The sequence below is a fragment of the Mytilus trossulus genome, chromosome 4, assembly GCF_036588685.1.
Source record: "Mytilus trossulus isolate FHL-02 chromosome 4, PNRI_Mtr1.1.1.hap1, whole genome shotgun sequence".
NCBI lineage: Eukaryota > Metazoa > Mollusca > Bivalvia > Mytilida > Mytilidae > Mytilus > Mytilus trossulus.
The window spans coordinates 10,766,951-10,784,630 of record NC_086376.1 but is presented as its reverse complement, the minus strand read 5'-3'; the positions used below and the strand labels follow the sequence as shown (position 1 = coordinate 10,784,630).

The window sequence follows — 17,680 nt, the reverse complement described above, 5'->3', positions numbered from 1 at the left end:
AGGGACGGATCCAACCATTTGAAAAACCCAGAGTAAAGAGTGGGGGGGGGTTCCAACTATATGCTCCCATTCAAATGCATTGATCGGCCAAAAAAAAGAGGGGTTCGTTCCAACCCCCAGAACACCCCCCCCCCCCCCTCGATCTGCCAATGGGGCGGATAAATCTTATAGATCAAAGAAGATGTAGTATGAGTGTCAATGAGACAACTGTCTATCAAAGTCACAATTTGTAAAAGTAAACCATTATAGGTCAAAATATGGGCTTCAACAGGGAGCCTTGGCTCACACTGAACAGCAATTGCTTTAAAGGGCCCCAAAAAATTACTAGTGAAAAATCATACAAACAGGAAAACCAACAGTCAACTCTATATAAAATGATGGGGAAAGATTAAAAATTATGAACTGCATCACCAAATGGCAACCACTGATCATCAGTTTCCTGACTTAAAGACAGGTGCAAACAAATGCAGTGGGTTTAAACATTTTAATAGATACAAACCTTCAACCTTACCTGAAACCAAAGCGTTACATCACAGCATACAAAGACACACTAAAACCTGGTGAACATTTTTACCATTTTCGTATCTGCTCTCAATGATTAAGTTTCAGAAATATAAGCCAAATACTGCATTTTACACCTATGTTCTATTTTTAGTCATGTAGGCCATGTTGGTTGGCAGACGGGTTCACCAGAAACATGTTTGTCTAGACTGCAACTTTTGTTGCAGAAAGCTTAACATGGGGATAGTGATCCAGTTGCGTTAATGTAAGCTTCTTAAAAGCTTTATATTTTAGAAGCTTGAAGACCTGGATATAGGATGCTTCATACTTTGTCTATAGATGCCTCATGTTACGAAGTTTCTGTCTGTCAAATGTCCATTGTCCTTGACCTCATTTTTATGGTTCAGTGAAATTTTTTTTAATGTTAATATTTATTATAAGTAATAAGTTAGCTATATTTTGGAAGGTGCACAGCTTGCAAGGTTCTCTTGCCCGTCAGACAGTTTTCACTTGACCTCGATCTCATGTTGAAGGATCAGTGAACAAGGTTAAGTTTTGGTGGTCAAGTCCATATCTCAAATACTCCGGCGGTGTATGGAAGGACTGTAAGGTGTACATGTCCAACTGGCAGTTGTCATATGACCTTGACCTCATTTTTATGGTTCAGTGGTTTTAGTTAAGTTTTTGTGTTTTAGTTTGTTTTTCTTATATTGTATGCAATAATTCTACTGTATTTGGTGTATGGAAATAATCCGAATGATTGCAAGGTTTATATAATTATCTATAACTGGCGGCTTCATCTCACCTTGAGCTCATTTTCATTGCTCAGTGTTCAGTTTTTGTGTTTTGGTCTGTTTTTCTTAAACTATAAGCAATAGGTCAACTTTATTTGTTGTATGGAAGAATTGTAAGCTGTACATGTCTGTCTGGCATGGCTCATCTGACCTTACCCTCATTTTCATGGTTCATTGGTCAATGTTTAGTTTTCTTGATTGAGCCCGTTTCTAAGAAACTATAAGCAACAGGTCAACTATATTTAGTGCATTGAACGATTGTAAGGTGTACATGCATTTCTTGTTTGGTTTATATGACATTGACCTCATTTTATTGAATCAGGTTTAATTTATGTGATAGTTGTACTAAAGACCTAGATTAAGGACTATTGATAACATATTATCAGTGATAAGTAAAGGAGTTGAGTTTCAGCATATGCACTCTAGTTTTAAACTGTATACCCTAATGATGATTGTGGTCAAGTTTGGTTTAATTTGTCTCAGTTTCAGAGCAGAAGATTTTTGATAAATAAAAGTGAGAATGGAAATGGGAAATGTATCAAAGAGACAACAACCCGACCATAGAAAAAACAACAGCAGAAGGTCACCAACAGGTCTTCAATGTAACAAGAAATCAAAGACTACAAAAAATTACGAAAAATTGTTAAAAATTGACTATAAAGGGCAATATTTAACTAATTTACAATTTTGGTGTTGAAGACCTATTTGTCACGATATCTTACATGCTGAACATGATTGCTGCTTACAGTTTATCACTTTCTAAATGATAATAATATTCAAGATGATAACAAACATTACCAATTCAGGGCCAGCAGCCCAATATTACGTTGTTTGATTCGTTTGAAAATTTGAGTGCAGATAGATCCTAACCTTATGCAAATGTTAACCATTTGTCAGATTTGCTCTAAATACCATTGTTTCAGAAATATAAGCTAAAAACTGAATTTTACCGATGTGTTCTATTTCTAGCTATATTGGCTGGCAGTCGGGGTCATTGGACACATTTTTTAAAAACTAGACATCACATACTAGTAGATGATTGTGGCAAAGTTTGGTTAAAATTTCCTCTGTAGTTTTAGAGGAAAAGATGGTAAAAATTTACGAAAAATTGTAACAAATTGACAATAAAGTGAAACTGACTCCTTAAGGGGTCAAGTGACAGTTTTTATTGTTTTTATTTGACTCATTTGTAGATCTAATTTTTCCAAACATTATTGCAGTTTACAATTTATTTCTTAGTCATCTATTATAACATTCAAGGTAACAACCAAAAACTGCACAATTTCCTTAAAATAACAAATTCAAGGACAGCACGTACCAACAATATTTATTCGTCTGAAAATTTCAAGACGGATAGATCTCAACCTTAAAAACATTTATATCTCATGTCAGATTTGCTCTAAATGCTATAGTTCCAGAGATAGACAAAAACTGCATTTTACCCTTTGTTCTATTTTTAGCCATGGTGGCCATTTTTATTTGCCAGCCGATTCCGTCGGACGCACTTTTTAAACTAAATACTCCAATAATAATTGTGATCATATTTTGTTTAAATTGGCCTATTAAATTCTTGTAAAAGTTGACGGACGACGGACGCCAAGTTATGACAACTTACAGTCTTGTACTGTCTTCAATTCGGAGCCTTGGCTCACACCGAACAGCAAGCTATAAAGGGCCCCAAAATTACTAAGAAGATGGAAGACTTGGATGCTTCATACTTTGTATATAGGTGCCTCATGATATGAAGTTTCCGTCAGTCACATGTCCAATGTCCTTGGCCTCATTTTCATGGTTCAGTGACCACTTCAAAAAAAATTAAGATTTTGGGTAAATAAATGTTAAATTCTCTCTTTTATATACAATAGTATAACTATATTTGGTATATGCGTACTTTGCAAGGTCCTCATGTCCGTCAGACAGTTTTCACTTGACCTCATCCTCTTTTTATGGATCAGTGAACAAGGTTTAGTTTTGGTGGTCAAGTCCATTTCTCAGATACTACAAGCAATAATAGGTCTAGTATATTCGGTGTTTAGAAGGACTGTAAGTTGTACATGTCTAACTGGCAGGTTGACCTCATTTTCATGGTTCAGTGGTTATTGTTAAGTTTTGGTGTTTTGGTCTTTTTTTCTTATACTATATGAAATTACAATAGGTACGGTAGATGTCATCTGACCTTGACCTCATTTTCATGGGTCAAAGTTAAGTTTTTAAGTTTTAGTCTTTTTTTCCTAACACTATATGCAATGGGTCAACTATATAATTTGGTGCATGGAAATATTTTATGATCCATATGCTAGATGCGCAGGTTTTATTTGACCTTGACCTCATTTTCACGGTTCATCAGTCAAATTAAGTTTTTGTGTTAATTTCGGACTGTTTTTCTTAAACTATAAGCAATAGCTCAACTTTATTTGTTTCATGGAAGAATTGTTAGCTGCACATGTCTGTCTGGCATGGTTCATCTGACCTTGACCTCATTTTCATGGTTCATTGGTCAATGTTCAGTCAGTTTTTTGGTTAGTGTTAAGTTCATGTGACAGTTGCAATAAAGCTTAAATATATTTAGGACTATCGACACAACGTAAAATATTGCTACTACCACGAAAAATAGCGTTTTAAATATTTGACGGGATTTTTTTTTTATAGAAATGCTGAAATCAATATCTAAAAGTACACAGGAAAATAAAGATTGATTCTTAAATTTTCACATTATGATAGAGAAAGAATAAAAATATAATATTCATAGGCTTAGGAAGACACAGATTATCCGAAAATAAAAACGTTAATACTTAAACGTTGTCCCATGTAACAAACTCGCAACATAAAACTCGAACAATTCGAGAAATGTTCACGCAATTCTTCGAAATTTTCCATGAACTTTGTATGACGTGATATATTTCAGTATTGGTTAACATTGCTGTCTCCATTTAAAATTTGCATACATATTTTCAAAAGAATACGATGTACGGAAATGTCCCATCGGAAATTTAATTTGGAAACTTGAAACATTTCAGTTCAAAAATAAAATTTTGACAGATAATTCATTAAATTGTAAGCACCATCGTTTTGTACTAAGTGTTAGCTCCCAAAATTCGAATTGAAAAATAAATTGAGCTACTTATTCAACTCAAAACGAAAATGTCCGAGTTAAACTTTCATGCCGTCACAAAACTTTTACGGCCAAAAAAACAGAGGTTTGAGTTCGAGAAGATAATTTTTCGGCTTTGATAACTATTAAATACCAATAACAAGTACTTTTGAAGTTGAAGTTGGTACACCAAATAGCATTAAGATTACATGGTTATCTATAAAAAATACGGATTAATGAAAATGTCTTGCAAGTTTGTCCGTTATCATAATTTGACGTCGCCACAAGCGTTATATATACTACGGACGGCATGAACTGCATTCGCGTGTTCCTTCCTCCACTAAATATAAATTTCCTGCTTTCAACAACACGAAATGATGCACACATTACAAAAATACACATCTATAAGACGATCAAAAAGTAGGAAAACTTCAGTCTCATAAGTATAAGCTATTGTATGTCACTGCATAAAATGAATAAAATCATACTCGGGTTGAATATATAATGCAGCAATATTCCTCCAAAAACACATAATTACAGTACTAGCAGTACAATTGAATATTCTATGTTAATTATCAAATCATATTGGATTGGATTCTCATGGCATTTATACTTGCATGTGTATTATACTTTGCATTTACCCAAAAAGGAAAGCATGAAGAATTAGATAAAGCGCGTTTCCAATTTAAGGTGGCTCGGGCCTATTCGAAGTTTCTATCAGAGGTGAGCCACCTTAATTTTTCTGTTACACTAAATGGTAGCAATATCTGACGTTGCGTATATCAGCATATATATGATAATATCAATGATTAGTACAGAAGGCGAGACATTTTAGCGTGTGCACTCTTGTGGTGTAAGTCTCGGAGCGGTTTTAAAGAAATTCAAAAATGATTTATCTGTTCATTAAAAAAATTGAGATTTTTGGATGTTAAAACTATTTAAGGTAATATATAGGTACGTAAATAGCTTGTGCAGCGATTTTTAAAAGAAATTGCATACATGTATAACTTTAAAAAAGATCATGAAAAATCTCAAAATTTAGGTTAGTAACCGATCTAATTTCGGGGTACCAGACATTTGAAAATGGTAAAGAAACATTACACAAAGTCCATAGACATATAACGTCAGATTTCAAGCTTAATTTATTCTGCTGTTGGAACTAATTCTACGATTTTTCTATAAAAAAAATGTTTTGATATGGGCATCTAGTTTTAATAATGTGTCCGATTACCCATTATGCATCAATGTAAACAAAAATATCAAGTGAGCGACACTGATGCTCCTTGTAGCCTCAAGTTCTCGATCGTTACCTCATTGATCAAACTTACCAATCGTTTGCTCTCTCGGGCCATCATCAAAGGTGAATTTAGTCGAGAAGAAGCTGCCACGGTTGATTACCACTGGTCTTGTTTCCAGGGTGTTTGAGTCATATTGCGTATGGCTGCTGATTTTTTCAATGCTTTTCATAACTCAATATCTATGCACATACTATTTTTTCTCCATTTTTTGCTTTAATCCTAGATCAGACTTTAGTTTTTCTCTTTTAAATTGTTTCACTCTTTTAAATTGTTTCACATTTGATATGCCGTCAATGCTAATTTCTGGAGGCCAAATTGGAAAATTTATAGTTTTTAACATCCTCATCTTATCCATCGAACTAGAGATACAGGATACTACAGATACAATTGAGTCGGCCTCATATCTTTACTTACATCTAGAAATTGACAATGAGGATGGGTTGAAAACAAAACTTTACGACAAAAGAGATGATTTCAGCTTTTCATTTCTAAGTAGCAACATTCCAGCAGCACCTGCATGTGGGGTATATATCTCCCAATTGATACGATATTCCCGTGCTTGCATTTCCTATCATGATTTTCTTTACTAATGGTTGCTGCTCAAAAGGAAGCTATTAAACCAAGTGTTCCAAATGGCGAAGTTGAAATCACCCCTTCGTAAATTTTACGGACACCATCACGAGTTGGTTGACCATAATGGAATTACCGTTTCACAAATGATATCGGATATGTTCCCAACGTCTTAACTACAATCCCCTTCCCTTTCATGAATGTGACCTACCGAATTAGACTATTTACCGGATTTGTTATCACATAAGCAACATGACGGGTGCCACATGTGGAGCAGGATCTGCTTACCCTTCCTAAGCACCTCAGATCACCCCTAGTTTTTGGTGGGGTTTGTGTTTATTTTTTAGTTTTCTATGTTGTGTCATGTGTAATATTGTTTGTCTTTTTTTCATTTTTAGCCATGGTGTTGTCAGTTTATTTTAGATTTATGAGTTTGACTGTTCCTTTGGTATCTTTCGTCCCTCTTTTATGTTCTGTCTCATTGGCAATTATGCTTCTCCTTATTTTTATACTGTATTGGCCATGATTTTTCCTGAAAAAAAACAATCTTTCTTTATCAAACTTAACTTCCACATTCAGTTAAGTTTTAAGATTAAGTATATATCGATGGTTTGCAAATTTGATGCTGTCTTAGGATAGGCAAATATACCTAATACTAATCCAATATTATGTGACAAGTCGTCTCAATTAATGATCTCTGATCATCTCATATCTACAGATTTCAACACAAGTTGCAAAAGTTTGTAACTTTCACCAGTGGTGCAGGAGCACTAGAGTTCACCTTCTATTTATTTCTAAATTAATGTTATTTCAAGTTTATTTTTCTATGTAGTGTTGGCAGATTATTATTTTCAACAATGGTTTTGTCTTTACTTCTAAATTTGCGTTTTAGTATAGATTTGAATTGTTGTCAACTAGTCATTCAGGGGCCCTTCATACATGTAGCTTGTCGTTCGATATACGCCAAGGCTCTGTGTTGAAGTTTATAGTACTTTCCCCTTTGGCATCTTCCTATTTTTATGGCCATCACTTATACACCTAGGATAATTGTGGTCAAGTTTGTTTTATTTTACCAATAGTTTCAGATTTGATTTTTTTAACAGTAATTAGACTACAAATGTATCAACAAATTTCAAAAGATAGCAAAAACACTCACTGGCTTTTGAGACCGGTGAAGTAAATAAACTTTAATTTAGCAACCTATTTCGACAATACATTTGCGTACAAATATTTATCTGTCCATTATTAGCACATGTTTTAAAAATGTATAAAAAGATGTAATTAAGACAGCAACAGCTCAACAGAGGACAAAATAAAAAGTAAAAACATAATAGAGATCTTAAAAGAACTTATTCACAATAATTTAAGATAATAACTTATCAGTTTTATCCAGGCTCTCATAATAGAATGTACAATTTCTTGCTGTGTATCGTAAAAACTTATCACTCATCGTTTTTATTTTGGCTTGTATGTAATGTGTTGTAGACAGTTTCCTTTTTTATCTCCTTCATTTCCAATTTGTTCCTTTTATATCTTCAAATCATAATTTTTGTATTACACATTCTAAGATCATTTGTGTACTATTTGGTTGGGTGTTTTATACGATACAATATTTGTAAAGAGTTATGACCCTTTATATTCATATAACGAGTCTTGCCAAATCAATTTGGAGGTTCTTGAAAGGGATATGTTATGTTAATATCTTTTGCTGGAAATTATCCATGTATGGCTTTTTGAAAGACTGTGAAATTCATCATGCTCAGCTGCAATAAGTAGAAACTTCAGACCATGAGCAATCAATATACACGATCCTTCCACTCTCAAATGCTGAACTTAATCTAATTTATTGATGCCAACCCAGTGTTATCCTGAAGATTCATATGGCATCTTTGTAAAATAGGGAAATGTGAAATACCATCTTGTTTCTAAAAATCATAGCATCACATCCATAACACAATCTGTAATAAATTAAAATTCAGATGGCACATTACCATAATGCTGAAAGGGCCTGTGGAAAACACTGCACACATGCCACTAAATACATATACCAAAATTTTGGAAATATCTGACTTTTGGATCCTCACTGCTCTTCAACTTTTTACTTGTTTGGCTTGATAAATATTTTAATCTGAGCGTCACTGATGAGTCTTATGTAGACGAAATGCACGTCTGGAGTACTAAATTATAATCCTGGTACCTTTGATAACTATTGTTGTGGAATGACCGACAAGGGAAAAACTACATGGTATGACAACTTAAAAAATCATAAATAAGTTTTAAAGTTATGTCATGAATTTTATTACTGCTTCACTAACAACATGTAGAATGAACATGATTATTTACATAAATGCAAGATGATAATAAAAATTGTTCATTTGGATCTGACTTGTTCTTACATAAAAACATAAAATTATCACAAATATAATACATCAGATCGGTTAAGTACTGCTCTTGGCCTACATCGCAAGTTCTGATAAAGATTAAGTCCAGAGAAAAAAACTGGTGATTCAATTATCTGCAGAGGGACTTCGACTTCTGTCATTCTTTCTTGGTGATCGTGAGGCTGAGCGACTATAAGAACGTGATCTGAAATGAGAAAAAGAATACAAGTTTATTACCGATAAATGTCTTTCTCATGTATATAGTTTTTAGTTTAATTTCAATTTTCAATTATTTGCAAATTGAGTTTATTCACAACTTGTGAAAGTTAATTAAGTGGTGATCATTGCAGAAGGAAGTACAGTAAACAGTTATTTCTTAATGTCTGTTGACTTGTAGGATTCAAATTTGATTTTGTATAATCAGTTGATGCCAGTTTTTGTCATCAGAATTAAAGAAAGGTTCACACAAAAATAAAACAAAAGTTTAAAAGAAACAAGCCATGCAATTATTTGGTGGATATACCTAGGGGTCAGCTTTTTTGGACTTACATCATCCAATCTATGTTCTATCATCATGCTACAGTAACTTACCTCTCCCTATCCCTATCACCACTTCCTTTTCTATCATGTGACCTTGACCTTGATCGACTTTTAGAATGACTGTATGATTTCCTATTAACAAAATAAATATCTTGTAATCATAATTAAGTTAATATAAGTTTCTTTTGACATTTTTATTTCCAACAACTTTTGCTTTACCTATGATCATTATAAAAACACAAGGATTGATACACAAAAGTGGTGTTATACCCTTTGCTTTTTTGTCTCTAATCAGTAAATTCAGATGTTTTACAATGTTGTTAGCAGAATAATATAAAAACTTGACAAGTTTGGCAAGTATTGATGAAATAAGCAATATCCAACATATATGATTATCAATATCAGTATGGTTTGAATACCTCTGGAAGAAAAGATGCATCAAGTTTTTGAGAGGGCTTTAATAAAAATTCATAAACTCGTTATTATAACCTCAATGTGATAAATCCTATAGAAATCTATGGCTTACTTATTACTTGATGATAAAGCTTGCTTCTTCTGATATGATTGGGTTGAAATAAAAACATCTGACAGTATGGTTGATCACAGGCAAGTTACTTCGTTATAAAGTTTGAACAAGAGGGTTTAGGTTTAGTCTTATTATATTTACAGACACATTCAAACAAATTAACGTTATTAATTATGTCTCACCTTCCACGACTTCTACTCCTGGATCTCCTGAAATATAAAATAAATCAAATGAAAACAAAGAAATAGAAAAAAGATAATTTAATTCTAAATTTGTTGTGTGATTCACTCCCCCACATGTATGATTCAAGTATGCTTATATCTGACAGGTTGGCTTATTTTCTGCAGAGGTGGATCTTTAGAATTTCCTCTCATTACATGTATTCAGTTTTTAAAATATTTGACATATCAAACATATTTACCAAAACTATTGGTCTTGTCCAATTTTTTCCATTGGTTATCATGCAATATTAGAACTTCTACTCTGAGTAACTATAATATCAAAGAGAGAGATAGTTTCTTAAAGCATACTTATATTAGAACCTAGACAAGTTTGAACAGAATGTTTATTTTGCAATTTATTTCAAAATAGTCACCATGCTAAACTGTTAAGATATCTATGAAGGATGCTCTGTCCTAAGTTCAACTGATCATGTGACTTACCTTCCCCTGCTTCTGCTCCTTGATCGTCTGTAAGATAACATTATCATTCAATGAAATCAAATTGTTATGTCTCAAGTCACATGGCCTTATATTTAAACGATTTTACTATTTCTTAACAGATCAATAGCTTCATTCAATAAGAATATTTTACGAATAAACTAATAGTGATATAAATGCTGTGATTGTTTCATAGTTTCTATACACCAGCATGCAAGGCTGCAGACAGAATATGTATAAACAGTATCATTCCATTTAGATTATTGTACAATTTTGATTAATGTTTTGCGTTTCTATAAAAAAAAGAACAATTATTCGTTTTTTACAGTGTTCATTCAATCTAAGATTGAAAGTCAACTGAAGGATAAACAAATGTAAATATTCACATTAAATATACATAGTACTTCTATGACTTAGAATACTTATCTCTCCCTTCCATGTAATAAACTCTTACCTTCTTTCATATGACCTGGAGCGTGATCTCCTGTAAAAGTTTTATTTTCAATTTAAATCTTTGTGGTCAACCGACACACAGAAGGGAAATGGTTCAAAGAAGATTAACACTATCAGATTATATATATTCTGATTCTATTAAAGTTCATCTGACATTTAAATTATATGACATAATATTTTAATAAAAATACATTTGTTTCCCTTTCAACCCGCTACATTTTCAATTCATTTATTTCATAAACATTCGAAATTTAGAAAGTAATTTGGTTACCTATAAATAATTGTAAATTTCATGTATAACTAACATACCTTCTATCTCTGCTGCGAGATCTGGATCTTGACCTTCGTCTAAAAGAATAAAAGTCAAATAAAAAATCACACCTTTCATGCATTCACAAATGGTCTGTCGTCTGAAACTAATATGCAACACAACAGAAGATGTAGGAAACCAAATTTAAAAGAATAACCAAGAAAAATGCTACAACAGATGTGTACATGTTTATAGACAATCATTTTCTATTTCATTTTCTAGATTTATGGGTACAGATCTGGAAGCTCAAGATGATTGGACTTTATATTTATTTTAATTAAGGAAGGAACAAGAGCTCCAGGTGAAAACTCCAGTAAATCTAAATCTAAAATCCAACACTGCTTATATTATTAAATTGTAATTTTTATTTAAGATTGTCAAACCTTTGGCTTCTGCTCCTTGATCTATGTCGTCTGCTGCCTCCACGTCTGTCATTATCATCCCTACCACCATATCTTGACCCTCTTTCCTTTCCTCGCATCTGATTTGGTGCTGTCAATAACATTGTTCATTAAATGAGATCAAAGGCAATGAGAGTAAAGATAAGTTATATACAATTATATATCATTTCTTTAACGCTACTTAAACATGAATATATATATATGTCTCCTGAAAGTCCTGAAAAATTCTTTACTAGAAAACACCAGGTCTGAAAAAAGTGTAGTACCTTCACTTTGCATTCATCTGTAAATATTCATAAACTTTCATGACAGCATAAGAATTCTGAAATGTTTTATTTATTTTTTATTCTAAACAAACCGTGCGCTGATTTTTAATACATAGAAGGAAATAATGATTTTTATTAACCAATTATTTTTCAAAAGAGGTAATTGTAATCAGTAAGTATTTGTCTTTTTTTTTTTAGTCAACTACACAATCTTTATGTTGGGGAGTAATTTTGAGTAGATAATGTCCCTTCACACCTACATGTATTACAATTTCACTTGTACACATATCTAAATTTGGGTGGAAATAAAAGATTTAATTTTTTTTCTGTATTTCATTTATACATGTAATTAAATGCAAGTATACAACTTTTCACATGTATGTACATGTACTAATTATGAACTTACTTTTTCTGTCCCCTCTTGCAAATTCTATCTCCAGTTCTCTTCCCATGAATCTAGTTCTGTCCAAGTTGTACAATGCATCATCAGCATCTCTGGGATCTTCATATGTCAAGCTTGTTAAGGTTCATCATATAGGATGTGAATTACATATTAAAACATTTCAGTGCTTTACAAACACCACTTTGAAAATATATATGCATATTTATTTGATTATAAAATGAGTTTCCTACATACTTACATATACATGTATGTATTTTTTTCTTTTATTTTTCAAATTACTAGGAATTAAATAGTTGAAAAAATCATTACAGATAGATCTAAATTCAGCTTCCATTTCATAAGCTATGTAATTTTGTTGCAGTAAGTTTAAAAAAAAAACACCAGTGTAAATCAATTTTAATATGAGCGTTTTGTGTTGTTTAAAAGTATTATAAAACTGATTTTAATATAGATTCTATTTCATTTCAATTTTCTTTCACTCTAAAAACGCTTTAAAGATTTTCAATTGGGAGACATTCTCGGTTTCCAAAACCCTTTATGTTACAACTGATCATAACCATATCATAGAGATTACAGTTTTCTAATGGAACTTTTGTTCAAATTTAAAACCAGTTTAGCAGCAAAGTAAATTTTTAATGCTCAACACCTATTTCAATAATTGAATGGATATTTTTCATCAGTTGTACCAATTTTACCATCTTTCTTGACTATGATGTAACTTGTCAAGAATGATTGAGTCCACTGTACTGTTCTGTACTGTATATTGGAAGACTTGACTTTTTACTGTACTGTATATTGGAAGACTTGACTTTTTACTGTACTGTATATTGGAAGACTTGACTTTTTACTGTACTCTTTTCCTTGTTAGCAAGTTGGTTTTAAACATTTTCTGTGCCATTTAAGAACTTGACTTTTGGACTTTCTGTACTGACTTGACTGTAATGACTTTTGAACGTTTCTGTAGGACTTGATATTTTTTAACATTCTGTATTAACTTGACTTTTAACCTTTCTGTACTCGCTTTACGTTTTACTTTATTTCTGTAACTCTGTACTATACTTTGCCCTGTTGGCTTTTGAGTGCATATACTTTGTACTTGACTTGAAGTCTGACAAAAACAAATACAGCAATATTATTATAATTCATCTTAAAAAGTTACAACAACCTAATATGAAACCAAAATGATTTTCTAATTAAAAACAAACTTCACATTTTAAATTATTTAAAAAAGATCATGCAATTAAATGTGTAAATGAAAAGGAAAGTGAAGTGACTCAAATCTAAAACCAGATTATTCTATTTGGTTTCCCTAAAAGTAAAGTACTGGTGAAGTAGTGAAAACAACTTCAGCAAATAATTTGAATGTACATGTAAAGGATATTGTATATAAGCAAATCCTCTGGCACGTCTGGTAAAATAATCTTGTGGTATGTAAACATCTGTAAGGTGTCCATATTTACCGAACATTGCCCTCAAATCATCTTCCCTAAAGGAGCAGAATTAGTATAGTTCAGTACATTTTGTATTAAAAATAAATACTGTAACTGCAATATACCCATTGAAAATAAGCAGTGTTTTTATTGACATCTTGTAGCTACTAAAACATTTTCCATCTCACTGAAAGGCTTAATTAAAATAATAAATATCCAACTAAAATTCAGTCTCTGGTAATTTTGAGGATATTGACTTTAACAGATTTGTTGGACCCACAGGATATGGTTATTTTTAGTTTTTTTTATAAACACTAGAACTATATTGACAGTTTACGTTGTTGGTCCGACTGGCTACTCATTGATCATATGAAGCTTTGACATCCTTCTTACTTGATGTCTAATAGGCCTTGATAATTTTAATAATTAGATATAGGAAGATGTGGTGTGAGTGCCAATGAGACAACTCTCCATCCAAATAACAATTTAAAAATTAAACCATTATAGGTTAAAGTACGGCCTTCAACACGGAGCCTTGGCTAGCCTTATTCATGCAGGTAGTTGTTGAAATTTGCTTTGAAAAAATGCCATCAATTTTCACAAAAAAAGAATGTATTATTTTTTTACCTATATAGGGGATGAAACTTTTCCAAATAAACATTTTGTCTATACTTCCAATTTGATTAATTTTTAAGGTGTGTTTTTTGTTGTCTTTAAGTTATGAAAGAACCTTAACTAGACAAATTTGCCTGAAAAAAAGAAACCATGTAGCTTTCATTCATATGCATTCTTACAATACTCATTATAGATTCAGCATTATAGTTCTGATCATGCCTTAAGGCCAAAAAAAATAATAAATGTGTTTCCTGTTGCATGCCCCAAAAAATTAGGGTCGGTAGGTAGGTATATTTTTTATTTTATTTTTTTTACTGGCCTGCTTCGGTTGTTTTTTGTGTATTTTTATAATCAGTTTGTTATTCTTTCAGGTTATTTTCATCAGTTCATTGCATAAAGTATACAAGATATGAATAGTCCATGTTCAAAAGTTGCAGAAGACTTGGCCAGGACTTCCAGCTTATAAAATTTTCAAACTTTTCAGAACTAATACGCCATCTGTACGGGTCAGGCTATAGTCTTACACAGAAAGCCTATCAAAGTCTGTCTCAGCAAAGACCTGTTTTATAATCAGTTTCTTTCAGACAATTTAGTTCACAGAACTGATGCCAGCTTTTCTACAAATACCAAATATTGATAAAAGTTCAAAAGTGTCAGATTCTGGAACAACAGACTTGAATTTAAAGTCCCTCACATTAAAAAGCTGCACAACTTCCCCAACTGTCAATGTGGGAGATATTTCATGTTTTTTTCCAGTCACTGTAAATTCATTGTTCTTTAATCCAAAGTCATGATACTGATTAAATATATCAATAAAGGTGGTAGAATTAGAAAATGGGGCTATTATACTTTTTTTCTCGTTCCTGTGTGGACACTCATCGATTGTTATTGATAACACACTTTGACTGATGGCCATAGCAGAAGCCATGCCGTTGTTTGACTTCAATCTGTATCACACAAATGCTTACTGTATTAAAATTTTATTTGAAATCAAACGTTTAAAAGATGCCATTCAAAGGCTATACTAAACAAAAACCGTTTCCGGAAAAAAACGAAAAAAAATATCGGATTTTTTAATTATTTTTTTTCGGGGAAAAAAGTTAGGGTCGGTCGGGCGACCGGAAACACACCTATTTTTTTTGTTTAGCCCTATCATGATCTTGTGGTCTGTTTGGTATTAGAAAATTCACAAAAGTAGGAGTCTCTCACCGATACATAATTATTTTTTATCAATTATATCATCTGACTATTCAACAACAATAAACTCGGTAAAATTAAATGGAGCCGAATAACCGGAACGTTCACTTTACATTATCTGGAAATTCAGGTCTGTCAAATTTTACAGAGTTTAATATTTTATACTCTTCTGACGTTACTTATTTTGGTTATTCTTGGATATCATGTTGAAAGCAAAATAAATATTTGACCACCTCAAATGAAATCGTATCTTATTTTATTTCTTTTTGATATTTCTGGAAATATTTTGCATCAATAAGCACTAAAAAGGTAGGACTTTGTAACTTCTTAAAAAACTTCCAGCTGGCAATGAAAATTTCATGTCAAAAATTAGGTCACAGAGTTCCCCCCAAAAATTTGCTCTCCCATGTCCAGATGTAAAAAAATAGCTTCAGTGTTGTAGGAAGGCGTCACCGAAAAAAAAAATATAGCCATGCCAGACGTCCTAATTATTTGGACTAGTACTGAAGTAGTCTTGAAACTTTCAAGACTCACCTATTGTACTTGTCTAAATAATTATGACTTCTTGAGGGGGGATAGGAGGGGTGCTGATCCCTAATTCCTGGACTAAAAAAAAAACGAAATCCTGAGGTCCCGAATTTAAATATAGTAAATCCTGACGTCCCGAAATCCGAAAAAAAAGGATTCCCGGATCACGAAAGTGTCAATCCCTACATCCCGAGCTTAAAAAGACCCGATGAAGGTCCTATCCCCCATCCTTCTTGGAAGGCTATATAAAATTTTTGCTTTGACGCCTTCCTGCGACTGTAAGGCGTCAGAAAAAAATATATAATAGCCTTTCAAGATGTCATAATTATATGGACTACTACTGTACCATGGTACATACTACAGGACTAGGAGTCTTCAGACGATTCAGACCATTGGCATTGTTTATCGAAAATTATCATGTATGGTTTATTGGCATATATTTTGCTTATTTATGTAAACCGACTACAGGCTCACCCAAAAGTAACAAGATAATCAGTTTATTGATGGTGGTCCCAAATTAGTAGAAGTAGAAGATAGGACCACAAGCTTGGCCTTGAAAAAAACACCAATAAATTATTTCATGTCGCCATGTCTGTATTAGATGTTTACATCTACCATAACTGCAAAACAAATTAAATTTGAGTGTTTCGTGGAATTAACTGCTACTTAATTAATAACCTGGTTGTATCTGGAACATTCCTGACATATAAAGAGGAATTTGGTGGTCTTGAATATCTAGACATTCTTCAAAACGTATTCACGCACGCTTGTGAATATTTCCTGTCGTTACTGGGCATGCGCATTATGAATCAAAAACCTGATAACCAGAAATGAAACAAAATAAACAGAGCACACTTACGTACTAGTAACAAATAATTTTCATTAGTAAAGGACTAAAGGGCCACAACCCTTGTATGGTTATTCAAGTGTTTTAAGCACTGAATGGTGATAAAGATTGCTTTAATTTGTGTTGATTCAACTATCATTCTGGACAAAGAAAGATAACTCCATCTTTCAAAGGAGATTTAAACAGCATTGATTGCAGTTGATTCAAAAGAAAGATAACTCCAATTTAAAAAAAAATAAAAATTGATTGATAATTTTAAAATTTGTCAGCAACTTTTCCATTTGTAAAGGGCATAACTCTAGAACAGTTTTAAAAAATAAAAAAATCAAACTTGATCTGTATATTGTAGTATTAAGGTGGTACCTAACACTACAGGGAGATAACTCTGTAAAGTCAGCTTAACGTTTTAATTACGTTGTGTTGTGTCTCAATGATCAAAATTGGTGTTTGTCAAATTGCTATATAACCAGTGTATTTTTTCTGACAAAACGGTTGGTTCAAGACAAAATAAATTTTTATATTTTTATTAAAGTCTCAAAGTTAATACTTTGACAAAATTTTCTGAAAATTAAACGAACCAAATTAATTTTAGTGAAATTGTTGGGTACCACCTTAAATATTGTGTATAAGTTTCATAATATTTGGTTGTGGCAAACTAAGTAAGACGTACAAGGGTAAAACTAAATGCCCCCTCCGCTACAGCATTGTCATAAAAAATAGCACAGTACGCAGACGTTTATATGTATATGTAGACCTAGATTCTGAGGTATAATTTGTAAAATTCATTTTGCGGTTAACAATGTCAAGAAACAAATTGTTCTTAATCAATGGTTTCATTAAAATAATCATCATACTAGAACTTTGGGAAAT

At 32.4% G+C, this 17,680-nt stretch overlaps 1 protein-coding gene across 6 annotated transcripts; it reads right to left on the bottom strand.

Annotated features, from left to right (window-relative positions):
• Positions 1 to 8,536: 8,536 nt before the first annotated feature.
• LOC134714650 (serine/arginine-rich splicing factor 10-like) lies at positions 8,537 to 16,802 on the bottom strand. 6 transcript variants are annotated; one of them, XM_063576073.1, is made up of 11 exons: positions 16,642 to 16,802; positions 13,575 to 13,679; positions 12,197 to 12,300; positions 11,507 to 11,615; positions 11,123 to 11,161; positions 10,815 to 10,844; positions 10,364 to 10,390; positions 10,297 to 10,329; positions 9,884 to 9,910; positions 9,227 to 9,307; positions 8,537 to 8,840 (listed from the first exon to the last, which is right to left on the bottom strand). In XM_063576073.1, the coding sequence occupies exons 1-11, from the start codon at positions 16,704 to 16,706 to the stop codon at positions 8,762 to 8,764; spliced, it is 699 nt and encodes a 232-aa protein (XP_063432143.1). In that variant the 5' UTR covers positions 16,707 to 16,802; the 3' UTR covers positions 8,537 to 8,761. The 6 variants fall into 6 exon arrangements, with proteins under 6 accessions (XP_063432143.1, XP_063432145.1, XP_063432144.1 ...); XM_063576075.1 differs by lacking the exon at positions 10,297 to 10,329; XM_063576074.1 differs by lacking the exon at positions 10,815 to 10,844.
• Positions 16,803 to 17,680: the final 878 nt, after the last annotated feature.